Genomic DNA, 13,445 nt, shown 5'->3' on the forward strand with positions numbered 1-13,445 from the left:
TAAATCTCAAGTGTTCTAAGACCTGTGGACGAGGGGTGAGGAAACGTGAAGTCCTGTGTAAAAGTTCTGCCACAGTGGAGGACGTCCCTGAGAGCTTGTGTGCCAGCAGCCCGAGACCAGAATCGCAGGAGGGCTGCGTCCTAGGACGATGTCCCAAGAACAGTCGGCTCCAGTGGGTCGTCTCTTCGTGGAGTGAGGTATGAGTTTAGATGTAGTTCTGCGTTTTATTGGGAATGCTCAGCTCATCCCCCAGCATCCAAACACTCAATGCTCCTTTCTGTTCCACACATGTATACCAAGTGGCTGCTTATTATTCATTCTTCCCTGCTGATTTCTTCCTCACATATTAAAAAAGCACGCATCACACTGATTGGGCAATGCCTGGGCCGTCGAGGTACCAAACCGCATAAAACGTGTGTATAAAAATACAGGTGGGACTTCCCTGGTGGCGCAGTGGTTGGGAATCCACCTGCCAGTGCAGGGGAGGCGGGTTCGAGCCCTGGTCCGGGAAGATCCCGCGTGCCGCGGAGCAACTAAGCCCGTGCGCCACAACTACCAAGCCTGTGCTCTAGAGCCTGCGAGCCACAACTAGAGAAAGCCCACCCACAGCAATGAAGACCCAACACAGCCAAAAATAAATAATTTAAATTAAAAAAAAATACAGGTAAGGTAAGCAGAGTGCTGTGGTAGAGGTCTGTGATTCCACGGGAGAGCCTGAGGTCCACCCAACCCCCGCGTCAGGAGGAAACCTTGGCAGAAGAGACTTTCCAGGGAGTGTGAGCCTGAGGGATGGGCAGGAATCAGGCAAAGACAGGGCCAGGGCTGTTCAGACAGAGGGTGCACGCTATGCAAGGGAGAGACCGGAGAATATAGCGCAGTCAGGGCGGAACTGGGCAGGGGGTCGGGGTGGAAGCTGGAGGTTTCATCAGGCACGGATCGTGGCGGGCTACAAATATATCCTATAAAGGTTGGGGAGCTATTTAAAATTTTAAATAAAGCAGTGGAACAATCAGGTTTTCATCTCAGACAGAGGGGAACCCAAAGCCAGAGGCAGGGAAGGCGCTTGCCTGGATATTGCAGTGATGAAAATGGAAGATGAAAGTTTTCCAGGGATGGCAGGAAGCAGGGTCTTTGAGAGTTCCTAAGGAGGCCAGCTGGTACCTTCAGGCATATGTTGGGTAGGGGAGAGGGAAGATTTAAAGATGCCTCCCAGACTTCTAGCTTGGGAAAATCCTTTGAGTTCACAGGCATAGGAAACATGAGAAAAGACGCCAAACCAGAAGTGTACATCAGTAATATATAAGGCGAGGTCTCTGCTCCTATGGAGTCCACTGTCTGGTGAGCAAGACAGATGCCAAGAAAGAGAAAAGGTCACTAGTGGGGATGGTGAGGTCCAGTAGTGGAGGGGCTTCTATCCCAGCAGCCTCTGGGTCTTTTCCATCAATGCCCTTTGATTCTATGTAGATGACAAGTATAGAGCAACACGTGCGCCTCTCTCCTCGCTCATTTTCTTTAAGAGACATTATAACCTAATGGCTAAAGGCATGGGCTTGAATCAGACTTAGCCCATTAAAAAGCAGCCTTCAGTGATTACTACAGGTGTGACCTTGGGCTATGCCTCACTTTCCTCCTTGGCACCTTGGAGCCAACACTTGTACCTCCCTCCCTCATAGAGCTGCTGTAAGTATAACCTCAGTGTTCTCCTTCATTATGTATTTATTTTATCTTTATTGAAGTAGAGTTGATTTACAGTGTTGTGCTAATTTCTGCTGTACAGCAAAGTGACTCAGTTATACACATGTATACATTTTTTTCTATATTCTTTTCCATTATGGTTTATCCCTGGAGATTGGATATAGTTCCCTGTACTATACAGCAGGACCCTGTAGTTTATCCATTCTAAATGTAATAATTTGCATGTACTAACCCCAAACTCCCAATCCATCCCTCTCCCTCCACCCCTCTGTTTTGGCAGCCACAAGTTTGTTCTCTATGTCTGTGTGTCTGTTTCTGTTTCATAGATATGTTCATTTGTGTCGTATCTTAGATTCCACATATAAGTGATATCATATGGTACTTGTCTTTCTCTTTCTGACTTATTTCACTTAGTATGATAATCTCTAGATCCATCCATGTTGCTTCAAATGGCATAATTTCGTTCTTTTTTACGGCTGAGTAATATTCCATTCATATATGTACATTTTCTTTATCCATTCATCTGTCAGTGGACATTTAGGTTGCTTCCATGTCTTGGCTATTGTGAATAGTACTGCTATGAACATAGGGGTGCATGTATCATTTTGAATTAAAGTTTTTTGTCTGGTTATATGCTGGATCATGTGGCAATTCTATTTTTAGTTTTCTGAGGAACCTCCATATGGTTTTCCACAGTGCCTGCACCAACTTACATTCCCACCAACAGTGCAGGAGGGTTCCCTTTTCGCCACACCCTCTCCAGCATTTGTTATTTGTAGACTTTTTAATAACGGCCATCTGACCAGTGTGAGGTGGTACCTTACTGTAGTTTTGATTTGCATTTCCCTAATAATCAGCGATGTTGAGCATCTCTTCACGTGCCTATTGGCCATTTGTACGTCTTCTTTGGAGAAATGTTTATTTAGGTCTTCTGCCCATTTTTCAATTGGTTTGTTTTTTCTGTTGCTAAGTTGTATGAGCTGTTTGTATATTTTGGAGATTAAGCCCTTGTTGGTTGCATCATTTGCAAAAGTTTTCTCCTGTTCCACAGGTTGTCTTTTCAGTTTATTTATGGTTTCCTTTGCTGTGAAAAACCTTGTAAGTTTGATTAGGTCCCATTTGTTTATTTTTGTTTTTATTTCTATTGCCTTGGGAAGCTGACCTAAGAAAACACTGGTATGATTTATGTCAGAGAATGTTTTGCCTGTGCTCTCTTCTAGGAGTTTTACAGTGTCATGTTTTATGTTTAAGTCTTTAAGGCATTTTTCATTTCTTGTTTATTTGGGTTCTCTTTTTCTTCTTGGTGAGTCTGGTCAGAGGTTTGTCAATCTTGTTTACCCTTTCAAAGAACCAGCTCTTGATTTTACTGATTTTTCTACTGTTTTTTAATCTGTTTTATTTCCTCTGATCTGTATTGTTTCCTTCCTTCTGCTGCCTTTAGGTTTGTTTACTCTCCTTTTTCTAATTATTTCAGGTAGTAGGTTAAGTTGTTTGAGATTTTTCTTGTTTTGAGGAAGGCATGTATTTCTAGGAACTTCCCTGTAAGAACTGATTTTGCTGCATCCCATAGATTTTGTATGGTTGTGCTTTCATTTCATTTGTTTCAAGGTATTTTTTAGTTTCTTTTTTGATTTCCTTGTTGACCCACTGGTTTTTCTAGTAGCACATCGTTTAGTCTCCATGTAATCGGTTTTTTTCTTATTTCTTTTCCTATGGTTGATTTCTAGTTTCATGCCATTGTGGTCAGAGAAGATGCTTGAAATAATTTCTATACTCTTAAATGTGTTGAGGTTAGTTTTGTGCCCTAGTATGTGGTCGGTCAGTCCTAGAGAATGTTCCATGTGCACTTGAAAAGAATGTGTATTCTGTTTTTTTTTTTTTTGGATGTAATGTCCCGAAAATATCAATTAAGTTTAACTGTTCTATTGTATCATTTAGGATCTCTGTTGTCTTATTGATTTTCTGTCTAGAAGCTATGTCCATTGATGTGAGTGGGGTGTTCAAGGGAGAGATTGACAGGAATACAATAATAGTTGGAGACTTTATGTCTATTAGTATTTGTTTTATGTCTGTTAGTATTTGTTTTATGTATTTTGGTGCTCCTATATTAGGTGCATATATGTTAAGGAGTGTAAAATCCTCTTCTTGTATTGATCCTCCTATTATATAGTGTCCTTCTTTAAAACAGAGGCCATAAAGAAAAAGTCTATTTTGTCTGATACAAGTATTGTGACTCCTGCTTTCCTGTCGTTTCTGTTTGTATGAAGTATCTTCTTCCATCCCCCCATTTTCAATCTATTTGTGTCCTTTGCCCTAAGGTGGGTCTCTTGTATTTTAATCCAGTCTGCCACTCTATGTCTTTTGATGGGAGCATTCAGTCCATTGACATTTAAGGTAATTATTGATACATACGTATTTATTGCCATTTTAAACCTTGTTTTCCAGTTAATTCTGTTTCTTCTTTGTTCCATTCTTTTTCTTTTTGTGGTTTAATGATTTCCTTTTATTTTATGCTTGTGTTTTCTTCCCTTTGGTTTTTGTGAATCTATTGTACATTTTTGATTTGTGGTTGCCGTTTTTCAAGTATGTTAACCCCTTCCTGTATCTGCTTGCTTTAGACTGATAGTCAAATAGGCTCAAACACATTCTAAAAAAAAAAACAATCTACATTTTCTTACTGTTTCCCCACATTTTATGATTTTAATCTCCTTTTTTTACATCTTCATGTTTATCCTTTTGCTGTTCCTTGTGTTTAGCATTGCTTTCACAGATAGGTTTTTGTTTTCCTTTTGATCTCTATATTGAATTATTTAAGTGGTTTACTTTCCATTTGTGATTTCCTCCTTCCTATATCTTCCTTTCTGTTTAGAAAAGACCTTTCAGTATTTCTTTTAGGATAGGTTTAGTACTGCTGTATTCTTTTAGTTTTTGCTTGTCTGAGAAATTCTTTCTCTCCCCTTCTATTCGAAATGGTAATCTTGCTGGGTAGAGTAACCTAGGTTGCAGACTTTCCCCTCCAGGACTTTGCTGCCGGAGAGTGCACTCACAGAGAAAGAAGCTCCTATGGCAGTCTTGCCCCCCTCCTAGCACACCCCTCCCCCCAACAATAGTGCCTTGCCTCTCTAATGGGCCCAGGCTTCTTTCTGTACTCCCTCAGCTGGGGCATACCATGCCCTATCCCCCTCCGGGTGTCTCCAAGCAACCAACCCCAGTCCTCTCCCTGGGTCTGACCTCCAAATCCTGAGCCTCAGCACCCAGCCTGCCTCAGCGGAGGAGCATCTCAGGCTAGGGGGTGCCGGGCAGTGGTGCCAACCCTCCATGCAGGTCTCTCTCCTCTTTGCCCTCTACAAACTGGTTGCTGTGCTCCTCCAAGGCTCCAAAGCTTCCCCTCTGTCCTGGTTGACCTCCCTGCCCATGAGGGGACTTCCCAGGGCACAGAAAGCTTTCCCCTTGCACAGTTTCCTCCCAGGGGCACAGATCCTGTCCCAATTCCTTTCTCTCTTTTTTTTCCTCTTTTCTTTTGTCCTACCCAGTTATGTGGAGATTTTCTTACCCTTTTGAAAGTCTGAGGTCTTCTGCCAGGGCTCAGTAGATGTTCTGTGAGAATCATTCCACATGCAGGTGGATTTTTGATGTATTTGTGGCAGAAGGTGAGCTCCACATCCTGGTGTTCCAGCATCTTGATCCTATCCCTGTCCTTCATTATTTATGATGGTTACACTGATGCCAGTTCTTACTGATTTATTCAGTTCATCAAGGCTTCGTACAGTATTCCATAATACTGTTTAAAACAAAAACAGGTTTTCTCATACTCTTCCTCAGCCTCCATCCTTCTCTGTTTTTCCTGCCATACCACAGCTGCAGGTTGTATCTCAGCCAAGACGGAGGCAGGGTAACAATGAAGGGAAGTTACGTGTGATCTGATGGTTCTTCCCCTCCCCTGCCTCTAACCCCAGTCTCCCTGCTCTGCTTCTGTGGCACACCGACCCCTGACTCTGCAGAGAGGCCTCAGGTATTCCTGGACATCCAGTCACTACACAGAGACCCTGATCACATCCCCTGCCAATCTTGTCGTTCTCTCTGACTTTGTCTCACTCCCTCCACGTGGCACCTCGTGGTCCTGCTGGGCAGGGCCTCATTTTGTTTTATGGTACTGATGAATTCTGTGACCTTGGGAAAGGGACTCCGATTCTCTGGCCTCTATAGCATGAGGGACTGGGTGCAGTGCTTTCGGGATCCTGCTGTGGTGTGGTTGACCTGCTGCAGTCCCATCCCTCTGATTACACGTGGATGGTGCATCCTTAGGTCAGAACGCATCTGCTCAGCAGACTTTAACAGTGGAGCCTGCACACTGACGCCTCTTCTCTTGGCCCCTAGTGTTCCGCTAGCTGTGGTTTGGGGGTAAGGAAGAGGGAAATGAAATGCAGCGAGAAGGCCTTCCAGGGCAAGCTGATAACCTTCCCTGAGCGACGGTGCCGCAATATTAAGAAACCAAACCTGGACTTGGAAGAAACCTGCAACCGAGGGGCGTGTCCAGCCCGTCCAGTGTACAGTATGGCAGCTGGGTGGTATTCATCGCCATGGCAGCAGGTGAGCACAAACAGATTGAGGGGGTTTACATTTAGGAGAGAGTCCAAAAAAGGAGGTAGTTTACAACTGCTGCTGTTACAGACCTGTCCAAACAACCTGAGCTCCTTGGCCAGCTCCACTGCCCATGTGGCCCTGGGCAGATTCCATCATCTGTGAGCCTCCATTTTCACCTCTAGAAAATTGAGATGATAATATCTTGCAGAGCTTGGTTTTTTTTTTCTTTTTTAATGCGTAAATAATATAAAGTCCTTAGTCCCAGGGCCGTCACATCGTGCTGATGTGCAAACCATCATGAGAGTCTTCTGTATTTTAGAAATGCTGCTTCGAGGCTTGATGCACTTGGTTTTTATGTCATGTTTCTGAATAATATAATAGCTAACATTTGTCAAACCCTTTCTATGCTACAGACTATACACGCATCCTCTATTCCCTCCCTTCATCCTGGAAACAGTCTTATCAGTGGGTATTATTGTCCCTATTTTGAGGCAGGTAAAGCTCAGTGACTTCAGCAATTCAGCCAAAGACACCCAGCGTTTAAACTCAGATGTTAGAGACACCCTTTTCCTCGAAAGACTTGGAAGCAACTCTAGACACACTGCTTTGGGCTAGGATTGGTATGGGATGCTAAGTCTTAGAGAATAATATGCCCTCAGGAATCCAAAGCTGTGTTTTGGTCCATGCATTGTTACAACCAATGGGAGTCACATAGCTCTTCAGAGACCCCACTGGCTTGAGAGGTGCTACGCACCTCATTGTGCAACACAGGAGCCAGGTAGGTTTGGGTATGTATTTGGGAGGCTCTGGGAAGTAAAACATGGAGGAAAGATCAGGAAATTAGCATGATTGCATGTCTCTAATTGACTAGGCTCGTACTAGGTGCTATGCCTATTGCTATGAATTCCTTTTCAAAACTTTTATCATTATTTTACTCTTTTAACACATTTGGAAATTGATTCATGTAAAATCATTTAGATCAGGGATCAGCGAATAATTGCCAGTGGGCAAATCATCTCACCCAGCTGCTGCCTGAATAAACTTTTATTAGCACACAGCCATGCTCATTTGTTTGTGGTGTTCATGGCTGCTTCAGTGCTACAAAGGCAAAGTTGAGTAACTGCAACAAAAATCGTATGGCCCATAAAGCCTAAAATGTTTACTACTGTGAGAGGAGAGTTCCCCGGGTGACAGAGTAGGAGTTCACCCCCTCTCATGGGCACAGCAAAATAACAACTATTTACAGAACGACAGTTGACGACAAAGACCGGAACCTACCAGGAAAGATCTTCTGCAACTAAAGATGTAAAGGAGGAGCCACAGTGAGATGGGTAGGAGAGGCGGAGTCGCAGTATACCCCCAGGTGGGTGATTCACAAATGGGAGAATAGTTACAGTTGCAGAGCTTGTCCCCAGGGAGCGAGGGATCTGCACCAGGAAGAGGAGCCTTCAGAACATTTGGCCTTGGAGGCCAGTGGAGCTTACTTTCAGGAGTTCCGGAGCACTGTGGGAAATAGAGACACCGCTCTTAAAGGGTGCACACAGAATCTCACGTGCTCTGAGACCTAGGGCATAAGCAATGCTTAGAAAGGAGCCTGGGTCAGACCTACCTGCTGATCTTGGAGAGTCTCCTGGCGAAGAAGGAAGCAACTTGAACAAACCCTGGATACAGACACTGGCCTCAGGCATTGGGGGAGCTCATTCTACCACATGGACACTAGTGCTGGCAAGTGCCATTTTGTAACCTCCCTCTAGCTGATTAGCCGAGGGATCCAGCCCTGCCTACCAGCCTTAAAGGCACCAGTACTGGGACACCTCAGGCCAAGCAATTTAACTGGGTGCAGATACTGCCCTACCCACCAGCAAAGAGGCTGCCTTAAGACTCCCTGGGCCCAAGCCCAGCCTCCCAGTGAGCCTGCTCTAGCCTCAGAACCAGCCTCACCCACCAGCAGGTGGACAGCAGCCTCAGGACAACTGCAGCCATGGCAGGACCCAGCCCACCCACCAGCAGGCCAACACCAGCTCTGAGATACCTTGGCTGCCAGCTGCCCTGGGATCCAGCCCAACTCATCAGTAGGCCAACACAAGCTGTGAGACATGCCAGACCCACAGCAGCTGTGTCAGAAAATGGCTTTACCCACCAATATTTAGACACAACCTCTGGGACCACTGGACTCTGCAGCCAGACCCCAGGACCTGACTGAATGCACCAGTAGGTGGGCGTCAGCCCTGGGATCTCCTGGACCCTGACCCTGCTCACCAGAAAGCCAGCACTAACTCCAGGGTTCTGCAGCCAGCCACCTTGTGACACAGCCTCACCCACCAGTGGTCAGCAGCCTCTGCACAAGGCAGGGCAATAAAAGGAATCCAAATTGGAAAAGAAGAAGTAAAACTGTCACTGTTTGTAGATGACATTATACTATACATAGAAAATCCTAAAGATACACCACCAAAAAAACTACCACAGCTCATCAATGGATTTGGTAAAGCTGTAGGACACAAAATTAATATACAGAAATCTGTTAAATTTCCATACACTAATAACAACCTGTCAGAGAAATTAATCCCATTTACAATTACATCAAAAAGAATAAAATACCTAGGAATAAACCTACCCAAGGAGGTAAAAGACCTGTACTCATAAAACTATAAGACACTGATCAAAGAAATTGAAGAGGTCATAAACAGATGGAAAGATATACTGTGTTTGTGGATTGGAAGAATATAATTGATATTGTTAAAATGATCATACTACCCAAGGCAATCTACATATTCAGTGCAACCCCTATCAAAATACCAATAGCATTTTTCACAGAACTGGAACAAATCATCTTAAAATTTGTTTGGAAACACAAAAGACCCTAAATAGCCAAAACAGTCTTGAGAAAGAAGAACAGAACTGGAGGTATCATGCTCCCTGACTTCAGACTATACTAAAAAACTATGGTAATCTAAACAGTATGATACTGGCACAAAAACAGACACGTGGATTAATGGGACTGAATAGAGAGCCCAGAATTAAACCCATGCACTTAAGGTCAATTAATCTACAATGAAGGAGGCAAGAATATACAGTGGAGAAAATAGTCTCTTCAATTAGTGGTACTGGGAAACCTGTACCACTGCATGTAAAAGAATGAAATTAGTACATTTTCTCATACCATATACAAAAATAAACTCAAAATGCATTAAAGACCTAAATGTAAGACCAGAAACCATAAAACTCCTAGAAGAAAACGTAGGCAGAACATTCTTTTACATAAATCGTAGCAATGTGTTTGTGGGTCTGCCTCCTCAGGCAAAGGAAACTAAAGCAAAAATAAACACGTGGGATCTAATTAAACTTAAAAACTTTTCACATCAAAGGAAACCATAGACAAAATGAAATGACAACCTACTGACTGGGAGGAAATATTTGCAAATGATGTGACTAATAAGGGGATAATATCAAAAACATATAAACAACTTATACAAATCAGTATCAGAAAACAAAACAACCCAATCAAAAATGGGCAGACAAACTGAATAAACATTTTTCCAAAGAGGACATGCAGATGGCCAAAGAGTACATGAAAAGATGCTCAACATCACTGATCGTCAGAGAAATGCAAGTCAAAACCACAGTGAGGGGCCTTCCCTGGTGGCACAGTGGTTAAGAATCCGCCTGCCAATGCAGGGGACACGGGTTCGAGCCCTGGTCCGGGAAGATCCCACATGCCGCAGAGCAACTGAGCCCATGCGCCACAACTACTGAACCTGCGCTCTAGAGCCCATGTGCCACAACAAGAGAAGCCACCACGATGAGAAACCCACACTGAAGAGTAGCCCCCGCTCACCCAGCAACTAGAGAAAGCCCGCCCGCACACAGCAACGAAGACCCAACACAGCCAAAAATAAATAAAGTTATATTTTTTAAAAAAACACAGTGAGATGTTCCCTGACACCTCTTAGTATGGCTATCATCAAAAAGAACACAAATAACAAATGTTGGCGAGGATGTGGAGAAAAGGGAACCCCTATACACTGTTGGTGGGAATGTAAATTGGTGCAGACACTGTGGAAAACAGTATGGACATTCCTCAAAAAACTAAAAATAGAACTACCATATGACCCAGCAGTTCAACTCCTGAGTATGTATCCAAAGAAAATGAAAACACTAATTCAAAAAGATACATGCACCCTAATTTTCATAACAGCATTATTTACAATAACCAAGATATGAAAGCAAACTAAGTACCTATCAACAGATGAGTGGATAAAGAAGATGTGGTACATGTATATAATGGACTACTACTCAGCCATAAAAAAGAAGGAAATAATGCCATTTGCAGCAACATCAATGGACCAGGAAGGTATTATGCTTAGTGAAATAAGTCAGATAGAGAAGGACAAATCCTGTTTGTTATCACTTATATGTGGAATGTAAAAAATACAGAGAACAAACCAGTAACAGAGTGGGAGGGGCATTAAAAGGTACAAACTACTGTATATATAATAAGCTACAATGACATATTTTACAGCACATGGGATATAACCAATATTTTATAATAACTATAAATGGAATATAATCTATAAAAATTTTGAATCACTCTGTTGTACACCTGAGACTAATATAATATTGTAAATCAAATAAAAATATTTACTTTCTTGCTCTTTACAAACAGAGTTTGCCAACTTCTGGTTTAAATGGTTTGATAACACTAATACAGCTATATTTGAATTTGGGGCTAATTCCAAAACTCATACTCTTTTTACCTCAACGTATTTTTTCCTCTCAAATGCCAGTCCATATAGTGATGCTTGTCCAAGATGAAGTCCTCACCTGTCCACAATAAAATAAGAAAAATAATAAGGATAATGTAGTGAATTTTTTAAAAGCAAAATACATATAAAAATCTATTTAAAGGGCTATCTTTTCCCCTGATAATATTTTCTTGTTTTCCAGGCACAGATATCTTTATATGTGTGCCTGGAAAAAAATAACTTGACAGTCCTTATTAGTCTTTTTTTTTTTTTTAACTTTAGTTGGACAGTGAAATAATTGACTTCTAGGAAGCACCATATCCACCATGCTAACTCAGAATTCAGCTGGGCACAGAGGGCATAATTCCAAAGCTGTCTCGGAGAGTTATTTCTTTTGCTGTCCAAGTTTTGAACTATCCCCTCCACTATCGTATCTGCAGAGATTGCCTGGAATTCTTTAAATACTGTGATGAATTGCCTAGATGTGTCTCTATTTGTTTCTGCATTCTTACAGCAGCTTCTATACTTCTGGAAGCTCTCTTCTTTATGAGTCACTTAACCGGGAGACACACACTGTTGGGGGAGATAGATAGCATTTGCTTAAGAGCCTTTTAATCAGATCACATGGCTCCCATGTGTTACAAGAGACTCAGTGGACCACGAGCACATTGTGCCTGGCTCTGGATAATCCCTGTTTTATGGACAGGCATCTTGGCAATGTCATGAAGCCTGGGGATTCCTTTTATCTGATGTCACCGACATCAGACAGGACACCATCCCGATTGTTCCTGACTCCTTCCTCTTCCCTTTTCTGCAGTGCACGGTGACCTGTGGAGGAGGGGTCCAGACCCGATCAGTCCACTGTGTTCATCAGGGCCGGCCTTCCTCAAGTTGTCCACTCCGGCAGAAGCCTCCAGTGCTGCGAGCCTGTAATACAAACTTCTGTCCAGCTCCTGGAAAGAGAGGTAAAGGACCCCACGTGCCAGTCAGTTTTACTGCTCTTTGGAATATTTTTCAAAAGCCTACCATATTTGATTGCACAGCTTATGCATTGCACAACTCTAGGGGGTGCCATGCACATCAAAGTCTATGTGAAGAGCACTCCTGAGAGGTGTACAGGGCACAAGTCCAGGAACGTTCCTGCTCAGAATGATCTTGTTTGCATGGGTATGCAAGGAACATTTAATTCTACAATTAATGGCATTTTAGCCGTTAATTTTTACTTTGAAAGGATGAAATGGCAATGCTGCAAGGCCCATTTCTTAAACTAAATTTAAATTGAAAAAAGTAACCACCATGTGCCAGAGCCATAAAAAAGAATGAAATAATGCCATTTGCAGCAACCTGGATGGACCTAGAGCTCATCATGATAATTAAGTCAGACAGAGAAAGAGGAATATCATATGATATCACTTATATGTGGAATCTAAAAAAAGAAATGATACAAATGAACTTATTTACGAAACAGAAACAGTCTCACAGACTTCGAGAACAAACTTACGGTTACCAAAGGGGAAACGTGGGGAGGGAGGGATAAATTTGGAGTTTTGGATTAACATATACACACTACTATATGTAAAAGAGATAACCAGTAAGGACCTACTGCATAGCACAGGGAACTATACTCAGTATTCTGTAATATCCTACATGGGAAAAGAATCTGAAAAAGAATGGATATATGTATATGTATAACTGAATCACTTTGTACACCTGAAACTAACACAACATAGTAAATCAACTATACTGCAATATCAAATAAAAATTACATTTAAAAAAAAGAAAGAAAAGAAAAGTTGAACAAAGTAACCACCGTATGCCAGAGATTATGCAGGTCCACGGGAATGCAAGCGTGAACAAGAATTGCCCTCTAGGAACTTACATTTTAATTGAGGCGACAGATAAATTACAATCGCAGTGAATATGCATTATCCTAGCACTACACCTTGAATGGGTTTTTTGGTTCAAGTTAGGTCAAATGAAGTACAGTGAGTGCTGATGGAAAAATGGGAAATTCACTTGTCTGAGTGAACCGTATTGTTCTTCACTAGTCCATCGTACTTTAAAGTAATCTGACAAACACCAGGAAATATTTCTTCAGCCTAATCAGATTTCCTTGTGCCCAAGAATCATTTTCCATCGTGTACCTGCTGAGTTTTCTCTTTATCCAATCACAGCTTTTTGAAAACTGTCCAATCTCTTACCCCAGGTTTTCCAATTTGCGGTGAATCAGGTTCAGGCCTGTTACTCACTTCGTCTTCACTGTCCATACCACTTCCCATCTCTAAATTGATGTTGTTGTTTATCTCCTTATAGCCTTAGCTCCAGGCATCAATTTTCTCTCCTCTGCTCTTTCTCTTTTCTTATCTGAGGTTTGCACAAGATAAGAAAACCAATAATATAGCAGTTGTTCAGAGCCAGATCACC

The 13,445-nt window shown here is 42.4% G+C and overlaps 1 protein-coding gene and 1 long non-coding RNA gene across 2 annotated transcripts in view; one reads left to right on the forward strand and one right to left on the reverse strand.

Annotated features, from left to right (window-relative positions):
• The window catches only part of ADAMTS18 (ADAM metallopeptidase with thrombospondin type 1 motif 18), an 83,665-nt gene that overhangs the window by 64,425 nt on the left and 5,795 nt on the right, over positions 1-13,445 (forward strand). The window contains exons 17-19 of the mRNA XM_082608087.1: positions 12-197; positions 6,073-6,285; positions 11,839-11,986. Of these exons, the coding sequence (XP_082464213.1) occupies positions 12-197; positions 6,073-6,285; positions 11,839-11,986 (547 nt within the window). The remainder of the gene's footprint in view (positions 1-11; positions 198-6,072; positions 6,286-11,838; positions 11,987-13,445) is intronic.
• LOC309795601 lies at positions 7,433-11,929 on the reverse strand. Its single transcript, XR_014292285.1, has 3 exons — positions 11,850-11,929; positions 11,034-11,100; positions 7,433-7,782 (listed from the first exon to the last, which is right to left on the reverse strand). It is a non-coding gene; the product is annotated as an uncharacterized lncRNA (long non-coding RNA).

This window comes from Mesoplodon mirus (assembly GCF_964341445.2).
Source record: "Mesoplodon mirus genome assembly, chromosome: 19".
Taxonomy (NCBI): Eukaryota; Metazoa; Chordata; class Mammalia; order Artiodactyla; family Ziphiidae; genus Mesoplodon; species Mesoplodon mirus.